At 37.7% G+C, this 18,220-nt stretch overlaps 1 protein-coding gene across 3 annotated transcripts in view; it reads right to left on the bottom strand.

Annotated features, from left to right (window-relative positions):
* The window catches only part of Nipped-B (Nipped-B cohesin loading factor), a 625,968-nt gene that overhangs the window by 228,532 nt on the left and 379,216 nt on the right, over window positions 1-18,220 (bottom strand). For all 3 annotated transcript variants that reach the window (XM_068373859.1, XM_068373861.1, XM_068373860.1), the window contains exon 16: window positions 1,650-1,792. In XM_068373859.1, the coding sequence (XP_068229960.1) occupies window positions 1,650-1,792 (143 nt within the window). The remainder of the gene's footprint in view (window positions 1-1,649; window positions 1,793-18,220) is intronic.

The following is an 18,220-nucleotide window of genomic DNA, read 5'->3' as shown; positions in this document are numbered from 1 at the left end:
TTTAATCCTTTTTGTATTTTTCTATTATCAATTTAAGGTGTAATTTAACAACAGCAATTACCGATTGTTTTCATCTTAGTTTTGTTGTGCGCTGTTTTCAAGTTCACGACAGTATTGTGATTATGCTCACATATAATTAATAAGAGTATTGCTGATATAATTTTGCTCCATATAATCCTTGAAGAAAAGAAGCGCACAGTTCAACTAACTCTCAAGCAGTTTCTTGTTACAAAATATATTGAAAAAAAAATAACAGCCAGAGGCAGCTGTTGATGTTGACAATCTACAGCCATCTTTGTATGCTGGGGGCTGGTCCTCTTAAATGAGAACACAGCTAGCCAATTTAACAACAACAGTTAACTATCAGCAGCTACGGGCCGACCAAGGGAAAGGCCCGTGCCAACAAAAAGTGTTTTCTTTAATACACTACATCAGCAGATCAGACAATGCTTGTGTATGCAATGACACAAGAAATAGTATATCAAGATTTTAACATGCCATTGGCTTAAATGTTTATAATGAATTTAGATGAGACTACCCTTTAATTAATATTAGTTTTTTATATAATAGTTTGAAAGGTGCGATAACAGAAAACTATAACATTCATAATGGTCATTGTAATGAAAGTACAAAAGTTACGAAAAGAAATGATTAAATTTTAGCAATTTGTAAGAGGCATAAGCGTGGTTATTCTGAATAATTTTGAAATATTTTGTAATCTTATGAACTACAGTATAAGGATTCCAGTTTGTTTCTCAAACCAAGTCATCACTCTCTCTCCCTCTTGAAATGTGTTTTATAGTCATTTTATTTTAAATACAAAATTCCTTAATTTCTAATAAAGCTCAGAACACTGCCAACTGCTAGTAAGGCTAGCGAGACAAACTAAACTACCCACCTTAAGCCAAGCAATTGGAAATTCAACTACAGTATATTTTATTGTATTTCTTATGCATCACAATTTTCTAATTATCTTTGCACACGCTTGAATTCACAGGTCCAGTAGTTCAAAGTTTGTATAGTGGAGGGTTATTGAGATAGTATTAATTCTTCAAGAATATATATCAGAACCGAACATCAGAAAAAGTCATCACTGATCAAGAAAAAAAGACATTTATTTAGACACCGCTAGCGAATAAACTTAGGGATATGGGGTAATAGCAGGGCAAAACCATATTTTGTATTAGATTAAGGCATAATTCTTCACTGTCTGCTACCAGAATATTAACATTGCGACTTGCAAATATGGTTCATCATACATTTCGTTTTTCACTCTTCTTTGTCTCGAGCTTTTATCTATTTCTATATGGGTTCACTGTTTCTTATCAGCCTTTTCTTCAACACCATCTCAAATATAAATGCATCTCTTGAAAAGGGATTGCACTAAAATTTATTCACCCTCTTAGTCAATAATGATATGAATTTTCTTTTTACAAGAAATCTTTCTCTAATTTAAAAGAAAAGAGCAGTAACCAGGAATAAGTCATAATTTAAATGACTACTATATTTACATGATAGTAAAATAGACCTGAATACCTGATTTTATTTTTTGCTTTATGTCTATCCTCAAATTCTATATTAAAGAAAATAAAACATTTCTCAGTCAATTAACCAAGACATTACACACATCGTTTGTCATATTACTATACCTTGGTTAGAAGAAACAATTTTCTTTGTTCAGCCAATTGAGTAACCTCTGCAGCTAGAGCTTCATCAACATGGCCTTTTTTTTTCTCCTCATCATCATCCTCGTCTTCTGATTCCTCACTACTATCTTCCTCACTCCCATTACCTTTAAAGAAGAGAATAATTTTAATGGTTAATATAAATTATAGTTATGTTTTTTTTTCAAAGTTACAAAATAAAAAAAATTAATTAATTATTAAAACTACAAAAGAGCCTATGTCAAATGTTTCTTTATAAAAACAACAAAGTTTTCAAGGACTCCAAAGTATTTTTTGTCTAGGTCATAGAATAAATTTTCCAAAGTTAAACAACAATCGCTATTAGTTGGAACTTATGCATGTAATGCCAGCCAAATAATGCCACACAAGGGTCCCTACTATACTGTACACTCCATTCAAGAGTAGCTATCTAACATTACTTTTATACACAGATATTTTACTCTTAGTAATTAATATACTGCCAGACCTTTTTTTTGCGAGTGTTAGGTGATAGGGACAGGCACAAAAAGCAAAAATTTACGAATATCTATTGCCCTTGGGTGGAATAACTCCTAACGTAAACAAATCACTGCCCCTTGCCTATGAGAGGGTGCCAGAGTGGCTGATCAACACAAGTACTGCCTAATATTATTTTTATTTGATTTCTACCAGTTTATAATCAACTGTAATGTACAGTTTGGATGCAAACTAAATTATGTAGTGGACCTTGTATGGCTACAGAACAGTATTATTCTACTGTAAACTATAATCTTAGAGTAGTTATCATACCCTTATTCTACTGTATAACAAAATACGGTTCTTCTTAAGTACTAATACTGTTAAATAACACTCGCTGATACTGCTGTGTATATTACAGCGATATAGGCAGAGTAATATCACTACAGTTAAGCTGTACTGTAAGTGTTAGAGTTTTCGTTCATACGACTTGGCGTGACAACAAACAGCACACATAGCCTTCATATATCTAAAGTAAATAAATACAGTTAGCTAACAAAAAATCCTGTAGTGTAATACCCTTAACTTTTCTGTAGAATATTTAACAATTTAAGATTAACTAATTGTCCATATTTTATACAACGACCAATAACCACTTTTGTATGAAGTTCTATGCAGTTTGATTGAAGCATGGCGCAACTCCTAATGAGTCATCTCTTGCACAGTACATCTATAGTATGGTAACCCGGTAATGATATTTATCACATCTACTTCAAGGGATTGGAAAATTAAAGGATAATGATTAAAGTATCATTAGTAACGTTACAATATAATCATTGCGTAAACGCATACAGTAACAATAACTAAAATCAAACAAAAGACCAGCTGTTTTTGTTTTGCTTGTATTTCAATTATTGTACGAGTTTTTCTACTTATGTAGTAGTTTGGAAGGATTGACTTAACATATACACTCAGTATGATCATACACTGTAGTTGTGTGTTACAGTAAAATAAAAATATGAATTAATTTTATCGTTACAGTAAAAACTTTCTGCTTTTTCAACGAGAGTTGTAAACTCCCCTGGCATTATAACGAGTAAGGTTGGGTCTCCAGTTCGGACACCTGATCATGCCTTGATTTCATTAGTAGTAAAGACTGAGCATCCTGTCCCTGAATATCATACTCGTGTAGGATTTATATAAAATCTCAAGCAGACAGGAATGGGATTTTGCATTATCTTTTGGGCTTGAATTGGTCACAATTGTATAGTAGTGTTGATCCTGTTGTCCCTTTGAATGAGAATCTAGTCAACATAATTGATAGGCGCATCCCTTCTAGAGTGCTAAAGTACCGAGTGAAGGACAAACCTTGGTTCAATGATGATTGTAGACATGCTTGTTTGGAGAAGCAGGAGACCTATCATCTTTAGAAAGGTAACAGATCAGATTTGACCTGGAATAACTATACTCATCTGAGAATTTATACTTCAACTGAAAAGGAATAAAATTTAACCATAAAAGAAACTCTTTCTGATACAACCCAGGAACATAAGTGGTGGACTACCCTTAAATCTGCACTCTTTGATGTAGATGCCAAAGTTCCTCCTTTACTTAAACCAGATGGCTCTGTCACCCACTGTAAAAAGGAAAAGGCAACCCTTTGGGCTGATGTGTTTGACAGTAAGCAGTGTAATGAGAAATTCCAACTTCCTCATTCATGTTTTCCTGAGGCTAAACTAACTAGTATAGCTTTTTGATCCCAGGAAATTAAAGCTCTCTTGATGGATCTTGATGCTTATGGAGGTGTAGACCCAAATGGTATTTTTCCTTTGTTTTTTTACACAGACAGCAGATTTCTCAGCTCCAAAGTTACCTGTTATTTTGCGCAAGTTAGCAAGAAGAGGAGCTTTTAGCACTTATTGGAGAATTGATAATGTTACTCAACTACGTAAATGTGTTTATGGTAGCTCAAGTCTAACCGATTACTACCATATTCTCGAAAGTTTTTGAACGTCTTTTGGCAAAATGTCTTAATAGGTTTGCTGACAGTAATCGTCTGTTCCCTAGCTTGAAATTTGGTTATTGTAAAGGCCTTGGAGCATGTGATGCCCTTCATACACTCTCCAATGCTTACAGAAATCCCTTGATTGTGGTCAGGAAGGTTGTATGATTGGCCTTGATTTTGGTGCTGCCTTTGACCATGTTAATCATTGAGTCCCATGTTTTCAAACTCAAAAAGCTGGCAGTGGGTGGTTTGTTTCTTAGCATCATTATTGCATTTTTAAGTAATAGATTGCAGAGTAGTTGTTGATGGGCACCATAGTGAGTATAGTATAGGAATGTGATATCTGGTGTTCCTCAGGGTAGTGTTCTTGGCCCATTACTTTACATAGTATATACAAATGACATGGGGTTTGGCCTAGAAAACGAGCTTGTTGCTTATGCAGATGATACTACTATCTTTGCATCAATTCCATACCTTGAATGTAGATCTGGGGTGGGTGAATCCCTTAATAGAGACCTAACTAAAATTAGTGCAATGTGCCAATTACGGGGAATGAAGTTAAATCCTAACAAATCTCAAAGCATGATTGTAAGCAGGTCAAGGACAGTGGCTCCTCAACATCTGGATGTCAGCATTGATAATGTTTCTTTAACTTTGTATGACTCATAAAATTTCAAGTGTAATTCTCGACAGCAAATTTACTTTTGAGAAACACATTAGGTCTGTGTCTTCTTCGGTTGCACAAAAAATTGGCTAGTCTTATGAGATTTTTGGTGATCAATCTATTGCGAGGAAGTTTTAATTCTTTTATTTTACCTTGTTTCGAGTATTGTTCTCCTGTCTGGTCTTCAGCTGCTGATTCCCATCTTAATTTGTTGGACAGGAACTTACGGTCTAATAAATTTCTTATTTCTGATCTAGATATTAATCTCTGGCACTGTCGTTCAATTAGTTTATTAAGCATGTTGCATAAGATTTTCTATAATTCTGACCATCCTTTACATTTAGATCTTCCCGGATAGTTCCATCCTGTTTATAACAGTAAGCATGCAGGTTAATTCTAATAGCCAGCCTTCTCCATCATGATGTTTATTACAACACAGTACTCTAGAAGTTTTATTCCAGCTGTGATCAAGTTGTGGAATGATCTTCCTAATCGGGTAGTTGAATCAGTGGAACTTCAAAAGTTCAAACTTGCAGAAAATGTTTTTATGTGGACAGGCTGACATAAGTCTTTTTATAGTTTATATTTGAAATATCTGTTTTAATGTTGTTATTGCTTTTAAAATATTTTATTTCAATTGTTCATTACTTCTTATATCGTTTATGTATTTCCTCATTTCCTTTCCTCACTGGGCAATTTTTCCCTGTTGGAGCCCTTGGGCTTATAGTATCTTGCTTTTCCAACTAGGGTTTTAGTGTAGCTAGTAATTATAATAACAATAATAGTAATAATAATAATAATAATAATAATAATAATAATAACAACAACAACAACTAGGAATGTTTATATTCTTGCTAATAGATGGTGGTAGATGGTATGTTTACATATTGTCAATGACGAATGTGTTAAGTTGTAAACATTGTTAAAACTAACAAATTGCTTTAGTTTTATCTTTACAGAAATACAGTACTGTAATGCCTCACAACACAAAATTGATTTTTTCTGAAATGGCTTTCGTTTTGTGGAAATGTCATGTTACGAGTCACATTTCACATGTAAATCTCCTAGCTCGTTCCAAACCCTTCAAAAATACCACATTAAATTTTATAATAAGCTAGAGTATAACCAAAATGATACTGTAGAGCCAAATACATTTGAACCATTCAATATATCTAATCTAACCTGTAAATTAAATAGTTATTAGAACATAATGCAATAAATGGAAAATAATACAATACATAGCGTAAAATACTGTACATATACAAAATATACAGTACCTTATGTACTGAACTATTGAAGTTACCTTTACTATAAAGATACAATTTCTATTGAGTAATGGGTGACTATTTTATTCATGGCCTGGCTGGCAAATTTCTTTTCTTATCATGAAACATTTTTCTCAATGCGAGTCAGAAAAATCTTAGCAATAATTGTCTAGGAAAAACACAGCATATATCTCTCTTCAAAAATCCTTGTAAAAAAAGACGTAGGCACGCACATGCACGCACACACACACACTCTTAGGTGGTATACAATACTTACATATAAAGGAACCCAAAATCTTTGTTTCCTTAACAATTGTCGATTAAATACGACAAAAATAAATTATACTGAGTATAAATCCATTTCCAATCGTAGCTTAAAACATATGATTTCGTCAGCTGCCGACTACTTTTAGGAAACAACATTATTGCATTCTTGAAAATTAAAATTATTTAAATATTTCATTGAGCTTCAATAAAACATTTATGTACTTTTGTCTTAAATCTTAAGTGTACTGTATTTCAATAATCAAGTATTACTGACTTCTTTTTTTTTACTCTTGTTTGTTGTGATTAGATCAGCTGATGTCTAGCTGCCACTCTCAATAACAAAGAGTCTCTTCTTATACTATTTCTTAAGTTACTCAAAACATCTACAGTATATTACATAAGCATCAATATGTTATAAGCTATCATAATATTCACATAGTACATTTATAGCTCTCTTTATTAACACTGATCTCCCTACCTTCCTCTCTCCCTCCCAACGATTATGTTACTAAAAACACTTTTATCATTATCTTTTAATTTTCTAATCCACTGAAATAGAAAATGGGATGATGAAATGGAGTAAAAAGGCTATTCTATTGCAACTTAGTTTCTCAAAAGTACCTCACATACACACATATAAAATTATACTCTATGGGTGAAAATTTGTGGGTCGCACAATACATGAGATCGACTGTCACGAGTATTTACGGTACCTATTCAATAAATAAGAACAAAACATCATAGGCCACATTATTTACCTAGAGATTTAGCTAGAATTAGTGCATGGTGCAAATTATGGGGTATGAAGTTGAATCCTAACAAAACTCAAAGTATGATTGTAAGTAGGTCAAGGACGGTGGCTCCTCAACATCCGGATCTCAGTATTGATAATGTTTCTTTAAATATGTATGACTCTTTCAAAATTTTAGGTGTGATTCTCGACAGTAAATTTACTTTAGGGATGAGTTTGTGGGGATGAGATTTTGGGGATGAGATTGTGGGGATGAGATTTTGGGGATGAGATTGTGGGAAACATATAAGGTTTGTGTCTTCTTCAATTGCACAAAAAATAGGCTTATTGAGAAAGTCTTTCAAGATTTTCGGTGATCAATCTATTCTGAAGAAGTGTTTTAATTCTTTCATTCTACCTTGTTTTGAGTATTGTTCTCCTGTCTGGTCTTCAGCTGCTGATTCTCATCTTAATTTGTTGGACAGAAACTTACGGTCTATTAAATTTCTTATTCCTGATCTAGATATTAATCTCTGGCACCGTCGTTCAATTAGTTCATTAAGCATGTTGCATAAGATTTTTCATAACTCTGACCATCCTTTACATTCAGATCTCCCTGGACAATTCTATCCTGTTCGTAATACTAGGCAGGCAGTTAATTCTTATAGCCAGGCCTTCTCCATCACGAGGCTCAATACTACGCAGTACTCTAGAAGTTTTATTCCAGCTGTTACCAAGTTGTGGAATGATCTTCCTAATCGGGTGGTTGAATCAGTAGAACTTCAAAAGTTCAAAGTTGGAGCAAATGCTTTTTTGTTGACCAGGCGGACATGAGTCTTTTTATAGTTTATTTATGACATATTTGTTTTTGATGTTGTTAATAGTTTATATATGACATGTCTGTTTTGACGTTACTTATTTTAGAATGATTTATTTCTAATTTGTTCTCTTCATTTATTTTTTTCCTTATTTCCTTTCCTCACTGGGCTATTTTTCCCTGTTGGAGCCCCTGGGCTTATAGCATCTTGCTTTTCCAACTAGGGTTGTAGCTTGGATAGTAATAATAATAATAATAATAATACTCACTGATGGAACTGGCAATACTTGAATTTCTCGACCAACATGGGCGCACTATTAGTTATTTAGGGCGTGATAAAGGTATCTGAGCAACTTTTTAAGTGTGCGCTATAATAGAAAAACGCTACAGCGGAATGGGCTATAGCAGAGGGTTAAGTGTATAAAATTCATAATACAGTAATCATGATTGATTAATATTACTATTGTCTTAATCAACATAGAAAAACTTTGAACAGGAGTACCTCAAAACTATACTTATTGACCTTCAAATTCTATTTTCTCCCATAGTTTTAAAGCTATAGCATTGAAAGTTGATATATAACTAGAGATATAGTGACGGTATCAATATTGGTAGTATTGGCCTCTTTCGAGAGTATTGGTATAAGTATTGACCGCTGATAAGACACCAGTATTAGTATCAGCCGCCACCATGAGTATCTGGTATCGGTATTAGCCAATAAAAAAATGAGCTTAAATTGACGACAGTCCGATACGACAAATTCGTAGATAATTTGTATTTTTCCTAACCATACAAACCTTAGCTATTTAAATAGGGTATTACTTTCGGCGTAGCTGAATGACGAGCCATTAGATTATTAACAAGGGTTAACTACTCCCTCGCTAGTTAGGGGAGGGGTAGCTAGCTACCCCTCCTCCCTCACACACCGGTGAATCGATTCACTTCGCTTAGAGGGGTAGCTAGCTACCCCTCCTCCCTCACACACCGGTGAACCGATTCACTTCGCTTAGAGGTAGGACTTCACAGGGGACAGGGCTGGCGGGCAAGTATGATTAAATAGCTAAGGTTTGTATGGTTAGGAAAAATACAAATTATCTACGAATTTGACATTTGTTCCGTAACCGAAATACAAACCACGCTATTTAAATAGGGTGACTTAACCCTTAGGTAGGGTGGTAAGTCCCAGCCTTACTGGCTTTGGCTTTGCCCGGGGACTCAGACTCCAAGTGTGTAGCACTCAAGATAAAGAGTCCCTGCACCTCGCAAATCCCTTGCTCTGCAAGGAACGTGCGGCCTATGTAAGCTTGTGTGTGAAGGAATGAAGTGTGACTTGCCCTAGGAAGTTGACCTGGAATCCTTTAGGTGAAATTCTAGGATAGGACGTTCCCAATACCACCTCGTCAGGGTATGGGGGACGCGACAGTATTATCTTAATACTAGGAACACAATGAAGCATGGTTTACCTGCAGTGGTTTGAGGTTAGCTGGGCAGAGAACCCAGGATGCTGCTTTCCAAAAAAGAGGGGAGGATGAAGAAGAGTAAGGGCTAGGCATACTTTTTCATTCATGCAGACTAAAACCGGGTAACAATGCCCTCAACCTTCTGCTACTTGTCCATTAAGGAGCCTGAGGTTTAGACCAGCTGTTGTGCAGCCACCACAGGGCCGATAGAGAACGTATCGAGCCTCCTGTGGGTCACGTCCTACAGGTAGTGGGCTGTGAAGGTCGTTTGACGCTTCCAGACCCCAGCTTGTAGAACCTGCGTCAATGAATAGTTTCTCTTGCATGCCAGGGACGTAGCGATGCCTCTGACATCGTGTGCTCTAGGGCAACGTGACGGAGGAGGGTCTAGATTCAGGGAATGGTGGATAACCCTGCGAATCCATGCTGAGATGGTGTTTTTAGTGACCCTCCTCTTCGTCCTTCCTGTGCTCACAAACAATGCTCGCACTCGAGGACGAGCTGCAGCTTTTCTCTTAAGATAGAGCCTCAGACTCCTGACTGGGCACAGTAGGATATGGTCTGGGTCATCCGTTACAGAACGGAGACTCGAAATACGGAAGGAGTCGAACCGTGGGGCCAGAATCCCAGGATTCTGAGTCTTAGCCACAAACTCAGGGACGAACCTGAACGTTACCTCCCCCCATCCCCTTGAATAGGCGACGTCGTACGAGAGACCATGAAGTTCGCTGACTCACTTGGCTGAGGCCAATGCGAGTAGGAACCCCGTCTTCCAAGTCAGGTGACGATCAGAAGCCTGGCGTAATGGTTCGAACGGAGGCCTCTTAAGAGACCTGAGGACTCAAACCACGTTCCATGGAGGAGGTCTCACTTCCAACAGAGGGCAGGTAAGCTCATAGCTTCGTATGAGTAGAGAAAGTTCCAGCGAGGAAGAAATGTCCATTCCTTTCAGCCTGAAGGCCAGGCTTAACCCTGGATAGGTACGGTGGGTCGTTCGCGACCCCGAGCGTCAAAAAAAAACAGGTTTTTCTCACGTGACTCACCCCCGTGACTGAATTTGTGGGTGATCGACCTGCAGGAGGTGTCTCCCCTACACGCTCTAGTAGTGTCCAGATGTGCATTGCTGTAGCTGTACTCCTTCCCCGATTTCTGAGACGCGTCGGGGTCGAGCGCGACCGAGTTTACCCTTCTAAGGTAGTTTGCATAATTATCAAGTTATTACGTATTATGAAATTGTCGTAGAATGGTGCAACTTGTATAGGTTATCAGTTGTGGAAAGTCTTGGTGGATTGTTTGGCTACCATGTGCATGATTTTTTTTTTAGTTAAAATGTCGTTCATCACCACGAGGACCATTTTACCGAGAGTGCCCCTTTTTCATTTTTTTTCATTTTTTTGCCAAGTCATTTTTCCGTAAGATATTGCCAAATAGTGTCGTAAAACTTTTGCTTGTTTAGTGTTGGAAAGTGTGTCTAGATGATCTGGCTACCCATGCATGACTTCGTTTTTGTCAGATACGACGTAGTTATTGGTATATTGGGTATTTAACTGCGGTTACCAATTTCTGTTTTTTTTCAATATTTGTAAAAATTACTACGTAGTAAGGAATTGCCGTATATTATTCATTTTTTTTTTCATGTTTATGTGTTAGAAAGTGTGCCTTGATGGTTGGGCTAACACGTGCATGTATTTTTTTTTATCTGAGATGCCGTATATTAGAATGTCAGGCATTTTACCGCGAGTACCCCTTTTTCATTTTTTTTCATTTTTTTGCCAAGTCATTTTTCCGTAAGATATTGCGAAATAGTGTCGTAAAACTTTTGCTTTTTTAGTGTTGGAAAGTGTGTCTAGATGATCTGGCTACCCATGCGTGATTTTGTTTTTGTCAGATACGACGTAGTTATTGGTATATTGGGTATTTAACTGCGGTTGCCAATTTCTGTTTTTTTTTCAATATTTGTAAAAATTTACTACGTAGTAAGGAATTGCCGTATATTATTGATTTTTTTTTCATGTTTATGTGTTAGAAAGTGTGCCTTGATGGTTGGGCTAACACGTGCATGTCTTTTTTTTTATCTGAGATGCCGTATATTAGAATGTTGGGCATTTTTCCGCGAGTGCCCCTTTTTATTTGTTTTGCATTTTTTTGCTTAGTCATGTTACCGTAAGGAATTGGCAAGTAGTGTCGCAAAACTTATATTTTTATAGTGTTGGAAAGTGTTTCTAGATGATCTGGCTACCCATGCCTATCTTTTTTTTTTAAGCCAGATATGGCGTATATATAGGTATGTGTTCGATTTTCCTGTGATTGCCATTTTTTCGTTTTTTCCCATTTCTTTCAAAATTACTACGTACTAAGGAACTATCACAGAGTAATGATTCATTTAGATGTTTATTTGTCGGAAAATGTGCCTTGATGGTTTGCCTAGCACGTGGCTGAATTTTTTTTTTCTAAAATGCCGTATATTAGAATGTTAGCCATTTTTCCGCGAGTGCCCCTTTTTATTTGTTTTGCATTTTTTCGCTTAGTCATGTTACCGTAAGGAATTGGCAAGTAGTGTCGCAAAACTTATATTTTTATAGTGTTGGAAAGTGTTTCTAGATGATCTGGCTACCCATGCCTATCTTTTTTTTAGCCAGATATGGCGTATATATAGGTATGTGTTCGATTTTCCGGTGATTGCCATTTTTTTGTTTTTTCCCAATTCTTTCAAAATTACTACGTACTAAGGAACTATCACAGAGTAATGATTCCTCTAGATGTTTATTTGTCGGAAAATTTTGTTTACTTTTTTTTTGATTGAATATCATCAAATTTTTTTAGCTAAAATATTATAATGTTTTACATTTTTTTTTTTTCGATTTTATTTCCCTTCAAAAAAATTTTTTTGGGTCAGAATTTTAATTTTATAGTCGTAAAATAATCGACAATTATCCAGCAACCCACCATACAATTTTTATGCATATCCAATAATAATTAGATTAGTAAATAACACCTTGAAATTGACATACCCTTCCTACATTTCAAGTGGCAGATTAGGGAGTCTGAGTCAGTGTGGTTGGCGGCCATTTTGTGGACATATCCGAAGCGTAAGCTGCCCTATCTATATATATTCTTGTTCCCTATAGAATTTGTGATATTTTGGTATATTTTTACCTGCATAAATATCATATTATATATTAAATATATGTATTTTTTTACGAAATTTCTAAGTACTCAAAAAATTACCTTTAGATATGGCCCCTGATATAAATGTAATTTACAAAATAATGAAGATTTTTTTACATATTTCTATTTTAGGATAACATATGTTTATTCCCTAAAAAAATTAGCCTCTTCCTATTTCATTTGGGTACCCAAAAAAATTCATGAAATTTGGACAAATTTTTTTGGCCAAAAAACGTTACCCTTTTTTTCTCATTTCAGATCTTCACCTCCATGGGTCTGACTTCATCCAAAATACATCAAGATGTGTCCTAAACATTCAAGAATCAATTCCTAAAAGGATTTGTGTATATATGTATAAACTTTTTTTTTATGAATTTTTGTCAGGTCTTTTTTTTTCTACTTAATTTTTTAAAATATTTATAATAAATAGTTTTTCTGCAGATGAGTAGTATTTATCTTTACAGTTGTTTTAAGCATTCATTGAAGTTTTTTTTGGCAAAAGAAAAAAGAAGGTTACTGCAAAAACTGATTTTTCAAGAATTTTTTTTGGCGTCGGGGTCGTTCGCGTCCGAGTATACCCTTAAAGGGGTGTCCGAGGAGCGTACCTATCCAGGGTTAAGGCTGAGCGATAGCCTTTCACTGCCGAGACTGAAAGGCGCATTTCTTCCCGCAAATACACAAGAAACTCCGCTATTGCTGGAATAGTGGCATCGAGGGGAGAGATACCCCTTCCACGACACCAACCACAGAAGACTCTCCACTTCTCCTGGTAGACTCCTGCGGTGGACTTCCGCAAGTGCCGAGACATCCTTTCCGCAACTTGTTGCGAAAAGCCTCTCTCTGTGATGAGATGCTGGATAGTCTCAAGGCGTGAAGCCGAAGCGATGCTACGGCTTTGAGGAAGATGTTGCAGTGTGGTTGCTTGAGTAGCTCGTGTCGCGGAGGAAGTTCTCTTGGGAGTTCCGTCAGGAGCTCAGAAGGTTCGGCAACCACTCTGCATGATGCCATGGCGGAGCTATTAAGGTCATTGACAGGTTGACCGATATTCTGGTCTTGTTGAGCACCCTTCTCATCAGACAGAACGGTGGGAAGACGTAAACGTCGATGTTGTCCCACCGTTGTTGGAAGGCATATTGCCAGAGTGCCTTGGGGTCCGGGACTGGGGAGCAGTACAGCGGCAGCTTGAAATTCAAGGCTGTCGCGAACAGGTCCACTGTCGGGGAACTCCACAAAGTCAGGACTTTGTTGGCAACTTGAGGATCCAAAGACCACTCGGTACTCACTATCTGTGATGCTCTGCTCAGACTGTCGGCGAGCACATTCCTTTTGCCTGGAATGAAGCGAGCCGATAGTGGAATCGAGTGGACTTCGGTCCATCTCAGTATCTCTACTGCAAGATGGGATAGCTGTTGTGAAAAGGTACCTCCCTGCTTGCTGATGTAAGCCACTACCGTGGTGTTGTCGCTAATCACCACCACAGAGTGGCCCGCCAGGGTCTGTTGGAACTGTTGAAGTGCCCGATATACGGCCTTCATCTCTAGCAGATTTATGTGGAGGCACTTTTCTGATTCTGACCATAGGCCTGAGATCCTGTGGTTCAGAACGTGGGCCCCCCACCCTTCTTTTGAAGCGTCCGAGAACAGCATCAAATCCGGGAGGAGGACGAGAAGATCCACTCCCTTTCGGAGGTTTCCGTCCGTCACCCACCACTGAAGGTCCGTCCGTTCCGCAGGGACCATAGGGACCAGAATGTCCGGGGAATTGTGGTCTTGATTCCACTAGGACTTGAGCCGCCATTGCAGGGATCTCATCCTGAGGCGGCCGTTTGGAACTAGACGGGCCAAGGAGGAAAGGTGACCTAGAAGACGTAACCATGATTGGGCTGGGAGGTCTTCTCGTCTGAGGAAAGGATCTGCGACCCTCCTCAGCCTCACTATCCTGTCGTCTGATGGAAAGGCTTTGTGGAGATTGGTGTCCAATATCATGACTAGATATACCATTCGCTGAGATGGAAGCAGAAAAGACTTCTCGAGATTTACCATGATCCCTAGATCTTGGCAAAGTCCCAGAAGCTTGTCTCGGTGTCGAAGAAGGGTCGATTCCGAGTCTGCCAGGATCAGCCAGTCGTCCAGATAACGGAGGAGACGGATGCCGATCCTGTGTGCCCACGAAGAGATCAGGGTGAACACTCTGGTGAATACCTGGGGTGCTGTGGAGAGACCGAAACACAGCACCTTGAACTGGTAGATCTTGTTGTCTAGGCTGAATCTTAAGTACTTCCTGGAAGATGGATGGATTGGGATCTGGAAGTACGCGTCCTTCAGATCCAGTGTACACATGAAGTCTTGCGGTCTCACTGCACGTCTGACCGTGTCTGCTGTCTCCATGCTGAATAGAGTTTGCTTGACAAACTTGTTCAGAGCTGAGAGGTCAATGACTGGTCTCCAGCCTCCAGACGCCTTCTTTACAAGAAAGAGTCGACTGAAGAAGCCTGGGGAGCCGTCGACGACCTCCTGGAGAGCATCCTCCTTCAGCATGGTCTCGACTTCTGCCCGTAGGGCTAGCCCCTTTGCCGATCCCATGGCATAGGAGCTCAACGACACTGGATTCGCTGTCAGGGTAGGAAGAGATGTTATGAACGGGACGCGATATCCCTGACTGATCACGGAGATCGTCCAGGAATCGGCCCCGAGTTGCTGTCACCTGAATGCGCAACTTTGCAGGCATCCCCCCCACTGGTGGACATGCAGGGGGATTGCCAATCCTAGCGTTTGCGGCCTCGGCCGCTCCATCTAGGATTCTTGCCTCCCCTGGAGGACTTTGTGCCCTTCTTGTCTTTGACAGGAAAGGGCTGCTGCTTGGATACCGTCGTCTTTGTTGCCGCTGCCGGTTTCGTCGTCTTGGACTGGCCGAGGTTGTTGAGGTGCTGGAGGTTTGTAGGGCTTTGTTGTAAGAGCCCTTTGGAGAAGAGAATCATGGTTCGATTTCCTCCACTTCTCAGCTGCCTGTTCCACATCCTTGGGCTCAAACAAACTCTTTCCCAAGAGGGAAGAGTGTCTGAGCTTGCAGACATCCACGGCTGGGACCTTCGAGTGGAACCTCTCGGTCACCGCATCACGTCGCTTCAGGATCGAGTTTGCCCACAAGTTCGAGACTTGGTGAGCCAGAAACTCAATGGTGCGTGTGCCCGAAAGGAGGAAGGTCTCCAGGGCCTTCCTGGTGCTCTCCTTGGACAGATACTCAGATCGCAGCAGGATGCCCAGAGACCCCAGCCAGACATCCAGCCACGAAGTGGCCTGCATGGCACACTTTGCGACCTTCTCCTGACTCAGGATCTCTGTTGCCGAAAATGTTACTTGCCGGCTAGAGTCTATAATAATAATAATAATATTATAATAATAATAATTCCTTTATTCCATAAAACAATGGGTATTCTGTTACATAAAGAATGTATTTACATTGGAAGGTTCTTAAATAGTAATGGCCTATTAAAAAAACATTTAGGATGGCATTTTACTACGATCTAAAATCCATAAATTATATATTACGTCTCCAATAAAACTATTTAAAATTCTACATTAAAAATAAGAATTTACGTACAAATTCACTTTATTTAGTAAATTAGGATGTTTCTAAGACAATTCTAAAACACATGTATAAAAATTCAAGAACGTTGTAGTGTCTAAAAAGGTAAAATTTTATTTACATACGGTCAATAATGAATATATACATACTTTAGATAAACACACACGCACATATACATACATTTTGTCTGAAAATGGTGACAATAAATTTCCTCAATAATAATAAAAATACAATAATAAAATCAAATTTAATTTTCAGTTTATCACCTTTCACCCATACATTATAAACTGTAAACTAGTCACTTAAAAATAATCGATGTGTTGCACACTTCAACCAGAATATTATAATCCTTGCTGGCTCGCAAATAAGAATGATTTCAATTTCTTTTTGAAAACAGGTAAATTTCCCCATTCCCTAATATCCACAGGCAGTGCGTTCCATAATCTAGGTCCCCTGACTGAAGTTGCCCTATCAGCTATTGCTATTCGCCTACTTGGAACCATCAGATTACTGCTCTGCCTAGTTTGACGAGATCTCATCAGCTCAATGGTTTCCAATCTCAATATTCTTTGGGGTATATGTTCATGCAATATTTTATGAATAAATATACAAACATCATAAACTTTTTTATTCTCTATCTTTAACCATTCCAGTTTTCTAATATACGGTGTGGCGTGATCATATTTTTTCCCATCACCTGAGGCGACTTTCGATGCAAAATTTTGAATCATATGTATTTTTTGTGAGTTTGAATTTGAACATCCATTCCATATAGTGGAGCAATAGGATATTATGCTTATTACTAATGCTTCAACAACTAATTTTCTGCTTGCCTCATCAAAATTACCTTTATTTCTATTTAGGAAATACAGCACTCCCTTAGCTTTGCTATATATCTTTTCTACATGACTATCAAAAGTAAAGAATCTATCAATAATTACACCAAGATTTTTTATGCTTTCACTTGGTTTGATGTTGTCGTTATTTACTTTAATTGAAATATTGTTTGGCAGTCGGCTAATATATTGACGAGATCCTATAAACAAAAACTGAGTTTTCTTGGCATTCATTTTTAAGCCATTTTCAGAAAAATATTTGTTTACTTTTATTAAATTTCTTTCAGCTCGATTGAGAATTTCTGCTACGTTATCGATCATACCGGAGTGAAGAAATTGCGCATCATCAGCATATTGGACTAACATGTCAGCGTCGTTTACATCAACAAGGTCATTTACGTAAATATTAAATAAAATTGGTCCAAGAATCGAGCCTTGTGGTACTCCATATTCCACTTTGTCTGCTTGAGATGTGGTTATCTATTTTTACTGATTGAGTCCGACCTGTCAGATAATCTCTAAACCAAAAATCATCAATACCTAAACCAATCATCTTTTTAGTAGTAGTTTATGGGAAACAGAATCAAAAGCTTTTGACAGATCACACAAAGTAAGCAAAGATATTTTACTATTATCAATATTTTCGTGAATCTGTTCACATATTGTTAGAGCAGTTTCTGTAGATAAATGTTTTCTGAAACCATGCTGAGTGATGGATAACAATTTCTCTGACTCCAAGTAGTCGTATAGTTGGTCGCTCACAATTTTCTCCAATACTTTTGACATAATAGATAATAAAGATATTGGTCTAAAATTACTGGGATCATCAACGTCACCTTCCTTATAAAGCGGATTTACTATACTATATTTCCATTCAATTGGGACCTTGCCTGTTACGATTGAAGTGTTTATAATTACAGTAAGATAAAGGCCTATGACTGGCATTGAATCTTTTAAAAATCGACTCGTAATGTTATCAGGATCATGAGAATTTGTCTTCATTAAACTATTAACCACCTGAACCACCTTTCCAACATCAACCGGATTTAGCCTAAAACGATCTCTTCTATGGATAATATGCTGATTGTCTATTGTGGAATTTTCCTCACTCACTTTCCTATTTGTGTTTACCTCCTCATATACTTTCTTGCCAACGTTCGCAAAGAATTCATTAAATCTTTCGCTAGTTTATTACGGATTTTTTAAGTTACTCCTCCTTCCTCCTGTTTTCTTATTTGGAATAATTTTATTTATCACTTTCCACATATTTTTACTGTTAAATTTTAGCTGGTTTTGATTGTAT

The sequence above is a fragment of the Palaemon carinicauda genome, chromosome 5 (assembly GCF_036898095.1).
Source record: "Palaemon carinicauda isolate YSFRI2023 chromosome 5, ASM3689809v2, whole genome shotgun sequence".
Classification (NCBI taxonomy): Eukaryota; Metazoa; Arthropoda; class Malacostraca; order Decapoda; family Palaemonidae; genus Palaemon; species Palaemon carinicauda.
The sequence above is the reverse complement of the archived record's forward strand: the minus strand, read 5'-3'. Positions and strand labels throughout refer to the sequence as shown.